This window comes from Oryza glaberrima, chromosome 2 (assembly GCF_000147395.1).
Source record: "Oryza glaberrima chromosome 2, OglaRS2, whole genome shotgun sequence".
Classification (NCBI taxonomy): Eukaryota; Viridiplantae; Streptophyta; class Magnoliopsida; order Poales; family Poaceae; genus Oryza; species Oryza glaberrima.
The window spans coordinates 29,292,647-29,310,795 of record NC_068327.1 but is presented as its reverse complement, the minus strand read 5'-3'; the positions used below and the strand labels follow the sequence as shown (position 1 = coordinate 29,310,795).

The following is an 18,149-nucleotide window of genomic DNA, read 5'->3' as shown; positions in this document are numbered from 1 at the left end:
GGATCAAAAGGCTCGCCTCACCGGCGTGAGTGCACGGCGCACTGACGAAAGAGAGAAACTGACGAGTCCCTGTTGATCGGCGAAGCATCAGTGCTGCAGCTGATCCTACTACTGGCGAAGGCAAAGGCACCAGACGCCGTTTCAGGAGCAGTGACCAAGCGATTTGCACCTTACAAAATAAGAGAAATTGTATGGTGCCATGCCATGGAACATGAAGTGTTTCTGTGCAGCAGGCGCAGCCAACTTGTGATTGCTGGCTAGGTTGGCATCACCACCACCAACTAATATTCCTCTCAGGGTCTTTGAATATATGGTTTTTAGTTTGTACAGTCCATATTGGGGTGTGCGTTTCTACTGAGGACAAAGATAAAGTTAGGACACGAAAAACAGAAAAACCATTCACGCATACTTAATTGAATTTAATTATTACAAATTTGAAAAATAAATTTATATTGTATTTTAAAATATTATCTATATTGAAAGTTTTTGAACGAAATATACTGTTTAGCAGTTTGAAAAATGTGCTAATGTAAACCGAGGTAAAATCTGTATCTTTAGAAATGAACTTGGCAGGATTGAGTTAATCAGTTTTACTTCCTGATAACTTCTTGATCTATTGTTCAGGTCATGTGTGCTAATTTGACTTGTTCCCTCGGTGTTCTTTCTTGAATTCTTCAGACTTCAGAGATAACTGCAATACTGTTTACTTTGCTGCCAGTTCATGCTAATAGGCAAGTCAAGAGACTAATGAAGAGAAAAAAAGGAGGCAACACAAGAAAAGGCTTATCCTAAATGACCCTGTTTGCTTAAAGAAGGAACTATATGAGGATTTTTGCTTAGCTGTGAAGCAACAGTGACGGTTTTTGCATCAAATTGGAGAGTGAAAGAAAAGAGAGAGGAGTGTGCAATTGTGCAATGGTGGTGAATCTCCTGAGTGGAGAGTCAATGTGGACTCTTCTGAGCTTCAAAAAGGATGGGATGGAATGGTGATGGAGCTGATGGGACATGCCAAAGCCAAAGCAAATCGTATAAATACTCTCTTGTTTATGGGATAAAATTAAGTGGGGCATGCATGTGAGGCAGAAAGGCATAGTGCTCCCTGCCGCCCGTCTCCTAACTATGTTTATCTCCCTAGAATGTAGTATTATTTTTAGCTCTTGTTTGGGACTGGATATTACTACTAAAAGTAGGGGGAGTTGAGCAAGTGGTTGTGGAAAAGTACACCTGATTAAGGTAGGTCATTGGTGTGCTTCCTAGGATGACTAGACACTCACTTAGCTTGTATTAGTAGGAAGCTAGAATTAGTATTAGTCTAATGCGACAATGAAAAATAAAGTCCACTTGTTTTCTGCAAGAGGGGTATAGCTTTGAGCCTTTGAATATCTCATACTTCACATTCTGTGCTCTGTTCAAGCAAAGTGAGAACCTGTTGGTTAGATTCTAGATAGCGAGGGAGAGAAAAAAACAAATGAAAGATGCTACTGAGCAAATGGGAATAACTGAGCTCGTAGACTACTTGAGTAATTTTTCTCAGGAATCACTCTTGAGCACTCATTAATTTATCATTCTCTTGTCACTCCTCACAATCATATAGGAAAATGGCGTATTGATATCTTTCATTTTCAGAAGTTTGCTTTGCTTTTCATAAGACTCAGTGAACATGACGATTTCCTTGCAAATCGTAGCCCAATCAGTGTCAAAACCATACGGCCCAGTGAACAGTTTTAGTCCACAATGCCATTTGTGAGGAATAAGTCCATTTTACCTCCCTCATCTCCTGCGCTTGTGTGAATAACATCCCTCAATCGGAAAACCGGGTATAACACCTCCTTTTTCTCTAAAAACCAGAGCAAATCACCTCCCTCGGTGGTTTCGGAGGTGGTTTTGTCCAACGTGGAGGCGGCGCTTGGCGTGCGTGATGGCGGGGGCGGGGACGGCGGCCACGGCGCCGCCGCCGGCGCTGATGGAGTCGCCGCGGAGGAGGTGTCCGAGGCGGCCTCGATGCGTGCCATCCTCTCGGTGTCGGTTTCCTCGTTGCGGAGGAAGATGAGGCAGCCGAGGTGGACGCGGTGCATCCACGCGCGGCCCTCCACAACACCACAGTCCATGTCGGCGAGCACGGCGAACACCTCCGAGATGAGCCCCGTCCGGCCGGCACCTGTCAGCTCCAGCGCCGTCAACCCCTCGAGCGCCATCGGCCGCGTTGGCCTGTTCCACATCCCCAGAGACTGCAAAGAAGCCATGTATGCCATCAGAAAATCCCAACTCCGTCGAACACTCGTGCCAGAATCAAGAAACCACCAAGAAAACCCACCAACCTGCTCGATGTAGGTGATGACGCTGTCGTTGGTGAGCTTGCAACCAAGGCGGTCGGTGACATGGAAGACGTCCATGAACGGATGAACCACCTCCCATCAGACCAGATGGCGCGAGCGACGGGACGGCGGGAGCTCGGCGGGAACGGCAGGAGCGACGAGGCGGCGAGACCGCGGGAGCCCGGCGGAGCGGTGGGAGCGGCGGGGCGGCGGGGGCGGTAGGAGCCACTGGGCGGTGAGACCGCGGGAGCCCGGCGGAGCGGCAGGAGCAGCAGGAGCCACTGGGCGGCGGGACCGACGAGCTCCATGGCCATCTTCGTCCCAGATGGGCGACATGAGCGACGGGGCTCCATGGTCTCGTGGAAAAGATAGCGTTGCAGCCGGGAGGTCGTGGCCGGGCGGGCGCGAGGGAGGAGCTCGCCGGGAGGTCGCAGCCGACCAGGAGCCAAAACCAAGATCGAATGTTGTTGGCTGACTAGCAGGGGAGGAGCTCGCCGGGAGGCCTCGGCCAGCCGGGCACGGGGGAGGAGCTCGCCGGGAGGCCGCGGCCGGCCGGGCGTCAGGAGGCCTCGGCCAGCCGGGCACAGGGGAGGAGCTCGCCGAGAAGCCACGGCTAGTCACGTGTGTTGGAGGAGCTCGCCGGGAGGCTGCGGCCGGCCGGGCGCGAAGGAGAAGCTCGCCGGGATGAGAAGGGCGCCGCCGCGCGGCCGAATCGGCCTCCGCGCGTGCGGCTGCGAGAAAGAGAGAGGAGGGAGGAAGAAGATATGAAAAAATGGGGCTGACAAGTGGGCCCCACCATTTGTTTTATTTTAGCATTTGTCACTTACACGTGGGACCCACTTCTATTTTTAATCCCTTTGATGACCTGGCTGCCACATCAGCACATTTGAATCAAGTCAACCTGCCACATCAGCCTAAACCACTTACAAAACCACTCAAGGAGTCGATTTGCACCGGTTTTCGAAGATGGGGGAGACATTATATCCAGTTTTGCGTTTGAGGGATGTTTTTCGACCAAGGGCGATAGATGAGGGAGGAATATAGACTTTGCAGATGTTCATTCGGCCTAGGCTTTAATTTATTATTCGTTTGAGATAATGGGCCGGGCCTAGTGTGAAAGCAAGCTTAAAATCACCTTCTCAATGGGCCCAATAATAATATTATGGTGCTCTAACTCTTCCACCCAGTGACCCAATTAAAGTACAGTAATTTAGCTGAGATTTATCGCATCAATTTATGGACGCCAATCAGGAGACGACCCGGTGGCCGATGGATCAGCAGTTCTCGACTTCTCGGCCACACAAAGTCAGAGAAAGAGCCAAAAATGAAGAGGAAAAAAAATTCTGGGAAATCAGCCAAAATGTCGTGAGCCATAGACATCAGTTCAAGCCGCCGGCGTGTGTGGCCCAGAAGAACATCGCTGCGCTGTACGGCGAGGCGAAGCCATGGCGCCCCTTTCGGTGTCGGCCATCCTCGCGCCGTCGCCGCCGCCGCCGCCAGCCCAGGCGGCCGCAAGGGCCTCGCCGCGCCGCGCGCCAGCGAGCGCCGCGCCTGTCGCCGCCGCCATTTCGACGGCATTGCTTGCTTTGACTCCTGCCGCGCACGCCGCGGCGTTCTCCAAGGAGGACGTCGCCGGCTCCGTGACCAAGGTACGCGAATGGCGAATGCCACTACGGTGCTCGCTCTCGTCGGAACTCTGAACTCGTTTCGCGGCATTGTGGCCAGAGTGCTTGATTTTCTCGATGCGTAGGTGGTGGACACGGTGGACCAGGTCATCGGCGTCGGCGGCAAGGTGGCCGAGCAGTCCGCCGGCGTGCTCAAGGCGCTGGGCGAGGCCGCGAAGCCGGCCCTGCCTGCGCTGAAGAGCGCCGGCGAGCAGGCGCTGAAGCTCGCCTCGCCGGTGGTCTCCGGCGCCTCCAAGCAAGCCACGGAGGCGCTCCAGGGCGCCGGCGTCGACCCCGCCCCCGTTCTGTCCGCCGCTAAGGTAATACACCCGACGTCTCAGCCGCTCCGAGCAAAGCTTCTTTGATCAGCTCCGTTTCGATTCGGTGACGATGCTCCGTTTCGGTAGACCGTCGCGGACGCGGCGCAGCAGGGCACGAAGGTCATCGACGCCGCGAAGCCCATCGCGTCGGCGACGGTGGAGACCATCGGGTCGCTGGGCTCCGCGGACTACGTCGTGGTCGCCGGAGCTGCGTTCCTCGCGTACCTGCTCCTGCCGCCGGCATGGTCCCTGCTTTCTTTCACTCTCCGCGGCTACAAAGGTAGCAGCACAGCACATTGCGAATTGGCTATTGAATTGCGCCTCTTGCACGCTTTGCTTCGTTGGATGATTGCTCACTTCTTTTTTTTTTGGTTAAGGTGACCTGACCGCTGCACAAGCTCTGGACATGGTGACCTCGCAAGATTACGTGCTGATCGATGTGAGGACCGAGAAGGACAAGGCCAAAACCGGCGTGCCACAGCTCCCCTCGAACGCGAAGAACAAGCTCATCTCTATCCCGTATGCATTTCTTTCCATTCCTCAAGTGGCACATAGCCATTGTTTTTTTCCATGGCAAAATCCAAAACACCTTTGCACTGATGTGATCTCAGGCTGGAAGAGCTTCCAAGCAAGACGAAGAGCATGGTGCGCAACGCGAAACAAGCCGAGGCGGAGATCGCCGCGCTGAAGATCTCCTACCTCAAGAGGATCGGCAAGGGCTCCAACGTCATCATCATGGACTCGTCGGTGCACTGAAACCAAGCGATCGATCGTTTGAATTGCCCTGTGATCGATGAACGACAATTCTGAACTTACATTGATCGGCGCCTGCAGGTATTGCGACAGCTCGAAGATCGTGGCGAAGACGCTCAACAGCGTCGGGTTCAAGAACTGCTGGGTCATGGCCGGCGGCTTCTCCGGCAGGAAAGGGTGGGCGCAGAGCCGGCTCGGGACGGACTCGTACAACCTGTCGGTCGTCGAAGTCGTCACGCCGTCGCGGGTAATTCCTGCGGCCGCTGATCGGCTCGTGACGGCTTCGTCGTCGGCTTCACGGACGACCACGAGTCGTAAGCTTCTTCCCGGCAGCGTGGACGGCTGAAAGAGGCTGGAATAGTCACTGTAAATCCCAGATTCACCTCATGTTCTAGTTGCAACTCTCGTTTTTTTTTTGGGGGTTTTTCAGTAATTGAAAAGGGAGAATCCGTATAAACAATAGTTGTGCCATGTGTGATATTCCAAATCGGTTTGAATCCTGTGAAAAAAAAAAGATTGGCCCCAGCTTTCCGTTCATGCATATGCTTATATGAATCGCTTATCTATCTATCTATCTATCTATCTATCTATCTATTATATTATTAAAACAGCTTTGAAAGGAGGCACCACGTTCGCTGTGGGGCTAGAAATTCCCACATTAATCGGAGAAAAAGAAAAAAAATTGGGAATAAAAATAAAAATAAAATCCAAAATTGGAAAAAAAAAGAAGAGTTCAAGTAGGAATATAATTTAAAAATAGCTGAAATTCGGAATTAAAAATAAGTAATATTGAAAGAAGTTTCCATATAAGAACCAAATACGAGATTAATCAAAATTCGAAATAAAAATAAAATAAAATCCAAAATTAGAAAAGAAAAGGATAGTCCAACGAGAGTCCAAGTAGAAATACAATCTAAAAATAGCTGAAATTCGGAATTAAAAATAAGCAATATTGAAAGAAGTTTCCATATAAGAGTCCAATACGAGATTAATCAAAATTTGAAATAAAAATAAAATAAAATCCAAAATTAGAAAAAAAAAGAGTCCAAGTAGAAATACAATTATAAAAAAAAGCTGAAATTCGAAATTAAAAATAAGCAATATTGAAAGAAATTTCCATATAAGAACCCACCACGTTCGCTGTGGGGGCTAGAAATTCCCACATTAATCGGAGAAAAAGAAAAAAAATTGGGAATAAAAATAAAAATAAAATCCGAAATTGGAAAAAAAAAGAAGAGTTCAAGTAGGAATATAATTTAAAAATATCTGAAATTCGGAATTAAAAATAAGTAATATTGAAAGAAGTTTCTATATAAGAACCAAATACGAGATTAATCAAAATTCGAAATAAAAATAAAATAAAATCAAAAATTAGAAAAGAAAAGGATAGTCCAACGAGAGTCCAAGTAGAAATACAATCTAAAAATAGCTGAAATTCGGAATTAAAAATAAGTAATATTGAAAGAAGTTTCCATATAAGAATCCAATACGAGATTAATCAAAATTTGAAATAAAAATAAAATAAAATCCAAAATTAGAAAAAAAAAGAGTCCAAGTAGAAATACAATTATAAAAAAGCTGAAATTCGAAATTAAAAATAAGCAATATTGAAAGAAATTTCCATATAAGAACCCACCACGTTCGCTGTGGGGGCTAGAAATTCCCACATTAATCGGAGAAAAAGAAAAAAAATTGGGAATAAAAATAAAAATAAAATCCGAAATTGGAAAAAAAAAGAAGAGTTCAAGTAGGAATATAATTTAAAAATAGCTGAAATTAGGAATTAAAAATAAGTAATATTGAAAGAAGTTTTCATATAAGAACCAAATACGAGATTAATCAAAATTCGAAATAAAAATAAAATAAAATCCAAAATTAGAAAAGAAAAGGATAGTCCAACGAGAGTCCAAGTAGAAATACAATCTAAAAATAGCTGAAATTCGGAATTAAAAATAAGCAATATTGAAAAAAGTTTCCATATAAGAATCCAATACGAGATTAATCAAAATTTGAAATAAAAATAAAATAAAATCCAAAATTAGAAAAAAAAAGAGTCCAAGTAGAAATACAATTATAAAAAAGCTGAAATTCGAAATTAAAAATAAGCAATATTGAAAGAAATTTCCATATAAGAACCCAATACGAGATTAATCAAAATTAAAAATAAAAATAAAATAAAATCCAAAATTAGAAAAGAAAAGGTTAGTCCAAGTAGGAATACAATTGTAAAATAGCTGAAATTCGGAATTAAAAATAAGGAATATTAAAAGAAGAGTCCATATAAGAACCCAATATGAGATTAATTAAAATTGGAATAAAAATAAAAATAAAATCCAAAATTAGCAAAAAAAAAGAAGAGTTCAAATAGGAATACAATTTAAAATTAGCTGAAATTTCGAATTAAAAATAAGCAATATTGAAAGAAGAATCCATAGAAGAACCCAATACGAGATTAATTAAAAATCAAAATAAAAAAATAATATCCAAAATTAGAAAAATTAAAAGAGAGTTCAAGTAGGAATACAAGTTTGAAACAACTAAAATTAAAAAGAAAAAATAAAAATATTAAATAACACAATACGATATTAATTAAAATTTGAAAAAAAAATTCTAAAATTAGAAAAAGAAAAAAAAGATTTCAATTAGGAATACAATTTATAAATAACTAAAATTTGTGATAAAAATAAAGACTATTGAAAGAAAAGACCATCTAAAACACATGACGAGATAAATTAAGTAATAGGCCTATAAAAGAGTAGAGTGGTGGCGGTTGATACGACATATAAAAACTGTTAATAAAACACCAAATAGAATCGTAATGACGATTAAAAGGAGGGACGACAGGTAGGCCGTGAAGCAAACGAGCAAGGCGATTGCTGGGACTTCTAGAAAGTAAAAATATTCGATGTTTAAAATCTCAATGACAATAAAAAGTAGAAGCAGCGGGCGGGGTGTATAGGAGTATAGTTGCATAGCAGCCGACGGTTGACGGGACTTCTAGAAAATAAAAACTGAATTCCAACGATATTTATGTTCGATTTTTAGAATCACAATGATAATAAAGAGTAGGCGGCGGATGGGCCGTAGAGGAGCATAGTGGCATTGTTTGACGAGACTTCTAAAAATATAAAAAATAAAACCCAACAAGACAATAAACTCTAAAAACTATAAAGTTTAATTTTTAAAGGTTCGGAACTTCTAGAAAGTAAAAAAAAAATAATGATAATCATGTTCGTTTTTAAAATCTCAATGACAATAAAGAAGGGAGGCAACGGGCGAGCCGTAGAGAAGTATAGTGGCAAAGCCGCTTACAGTTTGGCGGGACTTCTAGAAAGTAAAAAATGAACCCAAATAATAATTATGTTCGATTTTTAAAATCTCAATGACAATAAAGAGAAAAGACAGTGGATGGGCTATAAATATAATGGCAACGTTTGACGGGACGTCTAGAAATTATAAAAACGAATCCCAACATGACAATAAATTCTAAAACTAAAAGATTCAATTTTTAAAGGTTCCAAAGTAAATGAATAGAAATAGTGGTAGATCGAACAAGCAAATAAAGAAGGAGATGACATAAAGGTTAGCAACTGGTGTGACTTTTAAAACTATATAATTAGAAACACGTGGATGATAAGGTTTGGTCTTTCAAACTCTTAAGACAATGAGATAGCTATTTAATAAATTTTAAGTAAAATCATACTAAAAAAATATATGATTTTGTTTGGGTGCTAGCTGCGAATTGCGCGGGCCACCCAGCTAGTTATATTATTAAAGGAATAGAAAAAGGAACCTCCACGTTCGCTCTCATGGCTTAGAAATTCTCACATTAATTGGAGAAAAAAAAGCAGAGTCCATATAGAAATACAATTTAGAAATTTTTGAAATTCGGAATTAAAAAATAAGGAATATTAGAAGAGGAGACTAGAGTCCATATAGAAATATAATTTGGAAATAGCTGAAATTCGGAATTAAAAAATAAGGAATATTAGAAGAGGAGACTAGAGTCCATATAGAAATATAATTTAGAAATAGCTGAAATTCGGAATTAAAAAAATAAGGAATATTAGAAGAGGAAAATAGAGTCCATATAGAAATACAATTAGGAAAGAACTAAACTTCGGAATTAAAAATAAGGAATATTAGGAGTAGAGTATAGAGTCCATATAGAAATACAATTAGGAAATAATAGAAATTCGGAATTAAAAATAAGGAATATTAAAAGTAGAGTATAGAGTCCATATAGAAATACAATTAAGAAAAAAAATAGAAATTCGGAATTAAAAAATAAGGAATATTAGAAGAGGGGACTAGAGTCCATATAGAAATACAATTAGGGAATAATAGAAATTCGGAATTAAAAATAAGGAAAATTAGAAGTAGAGTATATAGTCCATATAGAAATACAATTAAGGAAAAAAAATAGAAATTCGGAATTAAAAAATAACAAATATTAGAAGTAGAGTATAGAGTCCATATATGAATTTAAAACTAACTAAAATTCAGAATAAACATAATAAAATGACAAGTAGTGTTTAGAGTTCGTATAAAAATACAATTTACAAATAACTAAAATTCGAAATTAAGAAAAACATGGAAAGAAAAGTTTAAAGTCTATATAGGAATACAATTTAGAAGTAACTGAAATTTGAAATTAAAAATTAAAGAATATTAAAAGATGAGTTTAGAATCCACATAGAAATGCAATTATAAATAATAAAAATTCAGAATTAAAAAAATAAATATTAAAAGACGAGTTTAGAGTGCATGTAGGAATATATATAATTTACAAATAATTAAAATTTGATATAAAAATAATTAATAACTAACACGTATATAAAATATAATATGAATATTACACATTAGTAGTTTCATAAAGTTATTGCAAAATTTACAATTGTGTTGTCATTGTAATATATTTTAATAATATAATGAGAAAACATATATGGTATTATATGAGAGAAAATATAATGATGCTAGCCGCGCAATCTGCGTGGGCCACCATGCTAGTTAAGAAAAACAGATTTGCTAGAATTTGTGGATAAATACGTGACGTTAGCAACATAAAGAACAAATTGTAAAAACACTACGATGAAAATCCACAGAATCAATTTAAAAATTAAGTATTAGATAGAATTTAAATTTTGGTTTACAAGTATATATAGGTAAGTACTCCGAAGGCCCTTCAATGTCATCGGGATAAAAAATGTCCTCGAACCGTAAAACCAGATATGCGGGGTCCCTTAACTATACTAAACCGGTCACCCGAGATACTTCGATGGTTTTGACCCCGGTTTCGGTCTACATGGCGGCTGAGTTAGCGTGGGACCCACGTGGGCCCCACATATCAGCGTGGCCACGTCAGCCTCCTCTTTCTTCCCCCTCCTCTCCCTTCTCTCTCTCACTTCTCTCCTCTCGGTCTCGGGCAAGCCGGGGTGGGTGGGGAGGAGGTCGTCGGGGCGGCCGACGACTCGGCGGCGGGATCACGAGGGTGTCCCGAGCTCGCGGATCTAGAGCCGGCGCCGGCGAGTGTGGCGGCGGCAGAGAAGTCTGGGACGGAGGAGAGGAGGACGGCGCGGCTAAAGACGGCCATGGAGTGGCGGCCGGTGGGGAGAGGCGCGCGGTGGCCGTCGGACGTGTCCCATCCTCCTTCTCACCGGCTAGCCTATGGTGGCAACGGTAGGGGTCCACCTCGACCTCGCCGGCCGCACCGTCCTTGGCTGAAGCCATGGCAGCAACACCGGCCAGCAAGGACGTCGAGACCAGCGCCGGCGCCGCCGCATCCACGGTCGTCGTCGTTGCCACGGCAAGCGGCCGTCGGCAAGCCGTCGCTATGGCCGCTGGTGAAAGTGGTGGCACCGCTCCCTCCTCTCCCGCTGGCGGCCATCGGGGAGAAAGGGCGGCAGACTTGGTGCAGCCGCCGTGTCGCCGCCTTGCTACCCCCTTGCTCTCCTCCCCACCACCTTGCTCCCCCACCGCCGCGGAGCTTCCCTCGCCGCCGCCAACGCCCCTCCCTTGCTCTCGCGTCACCATCGATGTCGCCGCCTTGCTCCCCCCCCCACTGCCATCTTGCTTTCCTCCCCACCCGTCCTGCCCAGAGCTAGAGAGAGAAGAGGAGGATGGGAGAGAAGAGGGGAAAGAGAGAGTAGGATGTCCTGGACAGGCTGACACGTGGGGCCCATGTGGGTCCCACACTGACTCAGCCGTCACGTAGGATAAATCCGGCGTCAATACTACCCTGGGACCTCGGGTGACCGGTTTGTATAGTTAAGGGACCCCGCATATCTGGTTTTGCGGTTCGAGTACGTTTTTTTTATCCCGATGACAAGTTGAGGGACCTTCGGTGTACTTTTTCCAATCGAAAATGATGAAGCTTAGTGGGCTGGGCTGTTTTTGTGGCGGTTTAGACTAGATGTGCGGCTACACGGCCCGTAACCGTGCGTTGGATCACCAGTTGCGGCCCATCACCTCTCCCAGTCTCCCGGTCGGTTTCGCATTCCCGACGAGCCGCCGCCGGCATCTCCTCCGCTCCGCTTGATGTTTACTACTCGGAGACGGGGCGCGGCGGCCGGAGCCGAAACGACCTCGTGCAGCCATGCTCTCCAGTCTCCTCTCTGCCCGGATCCACGGGCTCCCTCGCGCCTAATATTCTAAACTTCAGAGAGGAGAGGAGCGGAAGGCTCGATCGATTTCGTCCCCGCCGATTTGCGCTATCCGAGGTATCATCGTGTCCCATGGGGGATCTGGCGTTGATGAGCTTTCTGTCCGGGAAGCGGGAGCGACAGCGACAGCTCTGCCACCGACAAATTGGACGAGGCCGTATGCATCTTGCTCCCCTTCCCCCAGCCTTCTCTGCAGGGATCCTCTGTTTCTTTTCAAAAACAACTCGTCTACGGTTTCTGAAATTATTTACTGTTTTTGTTATTGTTATTTGTACAGAAGTTGAATGACAGAAAAAATATATATACTGTTTTTGTTCTCCTTTTGCAGAAGTTGAATGACAGAAAGAAACTGGATATAACTGTGCATGTGTTGTCTTTCTTTCTTTTTTAATTTCTTCACCACTGTCCCTACTGATTGTAACTTTGAATCTGTGATGTTACCATAGGTGGCTCAATTACTTCAGTGGCTAAAACTGAAAGAAAGGGTCTGCACTACCAACTAAAAGAAAACGTTTACCTTCCAGAGGTATGAAATGCTGATAATATCCAGTCTATACAAATCACATGCATCTTTTTCAGTTATTCGCTTTATCGATTCAGTTGTCGGTCATGTTGTACATTAGTATAATGAAATTAATCGTCACATGAATGCACATATATCATTCATGTTGCTTGCCACCGGCCTAATTCAAAATAAGATTGCAAACCACTATTCTTTTCTGCTGATCAACTCAAAACTAATTAAGCACGGCGAATGCTCTATACATGTTTCTAGGTGAAGTCAAAGATGTCTGAGGGATGTTTTGGTTGCTTAACTTTGCCAAACATAAATTACCGGTTGAGTTTGAGTTAGTTGTGCAGCTGCATTTTTGCCAGTGATTATCTATCCTATTTACTGAGTTACATTATATTACTAGGCCAGGAAACAAACAGGGTTCGGCTAGCCATTTCAAGCCAAACAAACAGGGTTCACCATCCTGAAATGTCAAACAAGCACTAATCACTAATGTGGCGAAGGAAAAACCTCAGCAAAAGCTCATGCACAATCCACCCACTACTTCCTGCCCTTGTATGTAATACATCACATCAGTGCAATTTTGCTCAGAGCACCCTAAAGAACGGAATTCTAGTATTGCACTCTATATGTATGGCCCAAATTTGTTTGACCACGTTGAATAAACCACTTGTTTTTATAATTCCTTTGCTAAGATATTCTTGTGATGTGCATTTAAGACATCTTGCGGCTGATCCATGCCATGATGCCACTGCGAGATGCTGCTCGTGCTGCTTGCGCCTCGCACATATTCCTGCAGTCCTGGAGATGTCGTCCCAACCTTATCTTCACTGGGGAGACGTTGGGCTTGATTATAAATGGTACTGGAAAGGATGACGCTAAAAGAGACTTCATCAATATAGTACAGCGCATACTGCTGAATCACTCAGGCATTGGCGTGAAAACACTAAAGCTTGAACTCCTCCATTTTAGCGATCTCGACTTAGGTTGTCTCGAAGCCTGGCTTCAGATTGCTGTTGCACCAGGGATTGAGGAACTCACCCTGATGTTTCCTTGCGTAAGATACAAATTCCCATGCTCGCTCTTATTTGAAAGAGGTGGAAACTCGGTTCGATATCTTCACCTCATGGTCTGCACCTTCCGTCCTACAGTTGGTCTTGGTTGCTTGATAAAATTGACGCAGTTGCATCTGTCTTTCGTGTGGATTACTGGAGATGAGTTAGAGCTCCTTTCCAAATGCGTCGCTTTGGAGTGGCTGAAACTCTCATATTGCCCTGAGATAATTTGCTTGAAAGTACCTTGTATGCTAAGGCAGCTTGGCTCCCTTGAGGTGGCTGAATGCAGATATTTGAAAGTCATAGAGATCTGTGCTCCAAATCTTTCAAATTTTTATCTTACTGGTTTTCTAGTACGGACTTCATTTGAGAATCCATTGCTAGTGAAGAAACTACGAATCATGTGTTTACGTCAAGGCAACTTTGTTTCTTATGCTCGTACGAAGCTTCCATCCCTTGTGCCAAATGTTGAAACACTTACAGTAGCATCTAATGAAGTATGCTCCGAAACTTATATTTTAGAGCAATGCTATGCATATTATGGCACCTGAATTTAACTAACATGAGGCATCTCATGTGCAGATTGTCAAGACACCTATGGTGCCCGGCAAATTCCTCCATCTCAAGCACTTGCATGTTTATTTTATCTCACTGGCTATTTCCTATGATTATTTATTTCTGATTTCCTTTTTTGAAGCTTCTCCTTCACTGGAGACATTCATGTTGTCTGTAAGTGATGGTTCATCTTGCTGATATGCGTTTATTCAATTTTCTTGGTTTTCATCTGTTGTTGTTAACAATATAGCATTGACTTCATAACTGGTTTTGTGCAGGTGACACAGCGTCGCATTGAGAACCCTTTCATCCAGCTCAATCCCTGAACTAGCTACTCCTAGTTAATTTCCTGCAAGAAGGATGACTGAGTCAACAGGCGACCGGGCAGGCGATTCCCACCGACCGACGGCCACTCCGGCCCCGGCGGCCACCCCCCTGCGCCGGTAGCCACCCCGGCGCCGACGCCCACCACCCACGCCTCTCTTGCCCCATCGCGCTTCCCCTGGAGCCTGCTCGACCGCCGCTCGACGTTGCTGGCCAGATGCGGTTGGCGTCTCTGCCGTCGTCGTGGCCAGCACTCCAGCCGGCGCATCCCACGCTGCTCCACCACCACAAACCAGTAATCCCCTCTCAACCCCTCTCTGGACCACCCCTTTCCCCACGAAGCTCCACCCCACGCCGGAACCCCCAGTTCTGGCTGGAGTCGCCGCCGCCGCCGCCATCCAGATCTGCTGTGCCTTTCTCCGCCGACGATGTCTCCCACGTCTCGGAGTCCCCGGATCCAAGGAGTTCGCCCACGCCTGCTATGCCACGCTCCTTCGCTGATGCTGTCAGGTTGGATTTCAATCCCGCCAAAGGAGACAGCCTGCCCGTTTTCAAATCCCCACACGGCCAACCACCGCCGCGCCCAAAATTGAAGTCCGCCATTACTATCCCAGCCTGGAGCACCTTTCAGCGTCGCGCCTACAGGGCTACTCCCGGAGAGGAAATGGGCGTGCGTCGCATCCATGGTACGGCGAGACCAGGCCGCTTCAATGGCGAGTGGAAGGAAGTCAAAGCTGCGCCACTGGTGGCGCCGCTCGCCGCATTCACCCGAGTCCCAGCGGCCAGCTTCCAGGCGACAAGACGCACATTCAAGGCGCTCGTTGGCTCCCGCTGCATCGGCATCGCTGCGCCTCTTCAGAGAGAGAACGGCTGGAAAATGCTTCAACTGCCTTGCGCGTGATCACCGCGCAGCGCGCTGCAGGGACCCGGTTCGTTGCTTCAGATGTTTCCGCTCGGGGCACAAGGCAAACTCCTGCTCCCGCGCGTGAACCGCGACCACGCCAACCTCGCCAGTCTCCACAGAAAGCGCTGCGCCGCCAAGCTTCTACACCACCCCCGCCACAGAACACGTCGCACCGCCAGGCTTCTACGCCATCCCCGTCTCTTCCCCGGGCTACACGACCACGCCAACCACGCCAGTCTCCGCAGAACACGTCGTGCCGCCAAGCCTCCACACCACCTCTGCAGCTACCTCTTCCACCCAAGCCGTCCTGCAACACGCGGATGGCTCTGCTGGGAGACCCGGCAACCCGGCCGGATGAAGACCACTGCTTCGTTCCAACACCGTTCGCCACGGAGGCTGAGCGGAAAGAATGGGAAAGCTCGGCGGTGGTGTCCTGGGCGATGCGGGCACCGGCTTCCACAACGGCGCAAGATGTTGAGGCGGCTTTTCGGGAGGAATTCTGTCTTCGGCGAGGGGAGGTCACGGTTACGCGCCACCACCCGGAAGCCTTCCTGATCAAGTTCGAGCATAGCAGTCACTGCTATGAAGCTATGCGCAAGGGCTTCGTCAAGCGAAATGGTATTGAGCTCCACTTCATCAAGTGGCGCAGCCTGAGTGCGGCCCTCGGCATCGCGCTCATGTTCCGCGTGCGCCTGTGTCTAGATGGTATCCCGCGGCACGCCTGGTCCGCCGACATCGTCGAGCGGCTCATCGCGCGCACCTGTGGCCTCGAGGAGATCGAGACCAACCTGATCCACCCGGTCGACACTCGCACGGTGGATGTGTGGGCTTGGACCGGCAATCCGAGCTCCATCCCGAAGCGGATGTGGCTAACCTTCACCGGCTCGACGCGGGGAGCCAAACCAGAGCAAATCCTGGTGTCCGACAGACCGCCGGCACACTGGCAACATGGCGCCAAATTCTGCGTCTACATCCACCTGGAGGAGATCCACGACTACACGACGGTGGCGGTAGACCTCGATGGCAACGAGGCATGCGCGCCCTCCAAGCGGCGCCTTCCGGAGTGGCACCTCGGCGTGGCCGACGGGGACCCGGTACCAGCGCGAGCCTTCGAGAACTTCCCGCACCACCCGCCTCCACCACGCACTCGTCAAGGCCGCGAGCCAGAGCGCATCGACGACCGCGACGACCGTCGCCGAAGAGCCAAAGATGATCGTGACCGGAGCCGTCCCAGGCGGTCGTATAATGACGACCACCCGGACCATGACAGGGACCAAGCCTGGCGACGGCGCGACGACGACGATGACCGCGACGGCAGGGGCGGCCGGGGCCGCGAGGCATGGCGAGGACGAGAAAGCCGCAAAGTCTCGGGCCTTGATGGCCAACGCGTGCGCGAGCGTTCGCCGCGTCGGCGCGACTGGGCAGGGAACGACCGTCGCGGTGACCGGCGTCATCACGTGCAGGCTGCTGTTGCCCTACCTGCTACAATCCCGCCTCTCAAGCTCGCTCCGAAGCAGGTAACTGATTTTAAGATGTTGTTTTCCCTTAACTCCCACCCTCTTCAGGCACCAAGGGAAAACCTCCGTGAGACGGGGGAAAGGCTTGTGAACAGGGTGAACAATTTCGCCGCTGCGGTGGATGACGCTTCTCAGCCTGGCAGGGAAGAAGCCTGGTCCGACCGCCGACCAAGTCACGTCCATGACGTCCCGATCCGGCAGGTGTTCGACCGGCTCAAGCACTGCCTCTTCCCTGCTGGCATCCACTCTACACCAAGCCACTCGGGCCAAGTGATGCCTCATGACGAGGGGGCGTCGATCGACGCGGTGGAAGAAGCACTTGCAGCACTGCAGCTCATGGCGGACGCGGGGTCATGCCGTCGGCGAGCGAACGCCGCCATTTCCAACATCCCCCCTCCAGTGTGCTGGGCCATCACCAGTATGGGCCGGCCTCCTCCCGGACCTTGGGCTGCAGTCAGGAGGGAGCTGTCACGCAATGGGCCTGATGGGCCATGAAGACCTTCAGCCTGCCCTGCCGATGTCTACTTTCACAGGCTTGCAAGCGGGCCATGATACGGCCCACCCATCACCACCACAGGGCCAACAGGCTCGAACCGACACCACGGCCACCATCAGTGAGGCAACACTGCAGCCGCCATCTCTACCGGCGGTTGCGTCGAAGACGGTGACGCCGCCGCAGCTGATTACAGCTGCGCGAACGACGGAACAAGATGAACACCAAGATGCCGGGAATAAGAACACGCTGCAAGTGCTGGAGAGCCTCTTCTCCACCCCGCCGCGCGCCGTTTTGCCATGGCCGACCTCCCCTGCGCTGACGACGACCCAAGCGACCCCAGCGCCAGCACCGGCGCCGCCAGGTGGCCACGGGATGGAGCGTCGCCACAGCGCAAGACTCGCGGCAAAGCCGCCAATGCCAACTATGCAACGCTGCACGAGGGTGTTATTGAAGCGGCTTGGCATGCTCCATGACGACAAGACGCTCGACGAGGTGCTCTCCGACTACATCGCCATGTTCAATGGACCTCTACCGCAACACGTGATCGCAGCGCTCACGTCCATCTTCGACATCGACGCCGATGCAATCATGGAAGCCAATCACGTCGACAACGCGCTCCTGGAGGTTGTCGGCGAAGGCGTCGCTGACCTTGTCGAGGAGGTTGCCGACACAGCGGCATGAACGGGAGGGTGGGCGCCCTGCTGAGTACTCTGTCTTCTCCCCATGATTTCTACCCCAGATGAAAGTTTGTACCCTTTTGCTTGTGCAAAGACTCATAGTTTGCACCCTGCGGCTGCTGATGGAGCTTTTGCTAATCGTCGCATGTATCCTGCGTGGGAAGCTGCCCTACATTTGGATGATTTACGTTTACGGAACTACTACTGCCTAGCTCCCCTCTCCTGTGAATGTTTGCACTGTGAATTGAAGCCGACCACGACTGCTTGCCCTACTGCCGACGTTTGGCCTTCGTCGGCTACTATAGCTGCTGTTGGGACGACCCAAACCTCGCGTAAACGACGTCGTCTTCCCGCCGCAACTCCTGCCGCCGGCGATCGGCTGCTTGCGGCTAC

General features: G+C 47.7%; 3 protein-coding genes and 1 pseudogene across 3 annotated transcripts; 3 read left to right on the top strand and 1 right to left on the bottom strand.

The window, feature by feature from the left end:
• Positions 1–1,391: 1,391 nt before the first annotated feature.
• LOC127761035 (ACT domain-containing protein ACR7-like) lies at positions 1,392–2,875 on the bottom strand (annotated as a pseudogene).
• A 798-nt stretch (positions 2,876–3,673) lies between these two features.
• Positions 3,674–5,593, top strand: LOC127761034 (calcium sensing receptor, chloroplastic). Its single transcript, XM_052285241.1, has 6 exons — positions 3,674–3,964; positions 4,066–4,299; positions 4,387–4,579; positions 4,677–4,818; positions 4,911–5,042; positions 5,134–5,593. Exons 1-6 carry the CDS (start codon positions 3,761–3,763, stop codon positions 5,396–5,398), a joined length of 1,170 nt encoding a protein of 389 aa, XP_052141201.1. The 5' UTR covers positions 3,674–3,760; the 3' UTR covers positions 5,399–5,593.
• A 5,955-nt stretch (positions 5,594–11,548) lies between these two features.
• LOC127763725 (uncharacterized) lies at positions 11,549–14,667 on the top strand. The gene is made up of 6 exons (XM_052288509.1): positions 11,549–11,871; positions 12,161–12,240; position 12,648; positions 12,948–13,780; positions 13,866–14,012; positions 14,117–14,667. Exons 1-6 carry the CDS (start codon positions 11,787–11,789, stop codon positions 14,162–14,164), a joined length of 1,194 nt encoding a protein of 397 aa, XP_052144469.1. The 5' UTR covers positions 11,549–11,786; the 3' UTR covers positions 14,165–14,667.
• On the top strand, positions 14,667–18,149 carry LOC127763724 (uncharacterized; the record flags this gene model as incomplete). The annotated part of the gene is made up of 2 exons (XM_052288508.1): positions 14,667–16,583; positions 16,719–18,149. Coding segments are annotated over 2 exons (2,277 nt in total), but the record flags the coding sequence as incomplete, so codon positions are not given.

What these genes read in the sequence shown, in the direction of transcription:
- LOC127763725 (XM_052288509.1), top strand. Translation starts at nt 11,787, where the DNA reads ATGGGGGATCTGGCGTTGATGAGCTTTCTGTCCGGGAAGCGGGAGCGA. An exon ending in CCGACAAATTGGACGAGGCC is followed by an intron (nt 11,872 to 12,160) that starts GTATGCATCTTG and finishes ATGTTACCATAG; the next exon opens with GTGGCTCAATTACTTCAGTG. An exon ending in TTACAGTAGCATCTAATGAA is followed by an intron (nt 13,781 to 13,865) that starts GTATGCTCCGAA and finishes TCTCATGTGCAG; the next exon opens with ATTGTCAAGACACCTATGGT.
- LOC127761034 (XM_052285241.1), top strand. Translation starts at nt 3,761, where the DNA reads ATGGCGCCCCTTTCGGTGTCGGCCATCCTCGCGCCGTCGCCGCCGCCG. An exon ending in TCGCCGGCTCCGTGACCAAG is followed by an intron (nt 3,965 to 4,065) that starts GTACGCGAATGG and finishes CTCGATGCGTAG; the next exon opens with GTGGTGGACACGGTGGACCA. An exon ending in CACTCTCCGCGGCTACAAAG is followed by an intron (nt 4,580 to 4,676) that starts GTAGCAGCACAG and finishes TTTTTGGTTAAG; the next exon opens with GTGACCTGACCGCTGCACAA.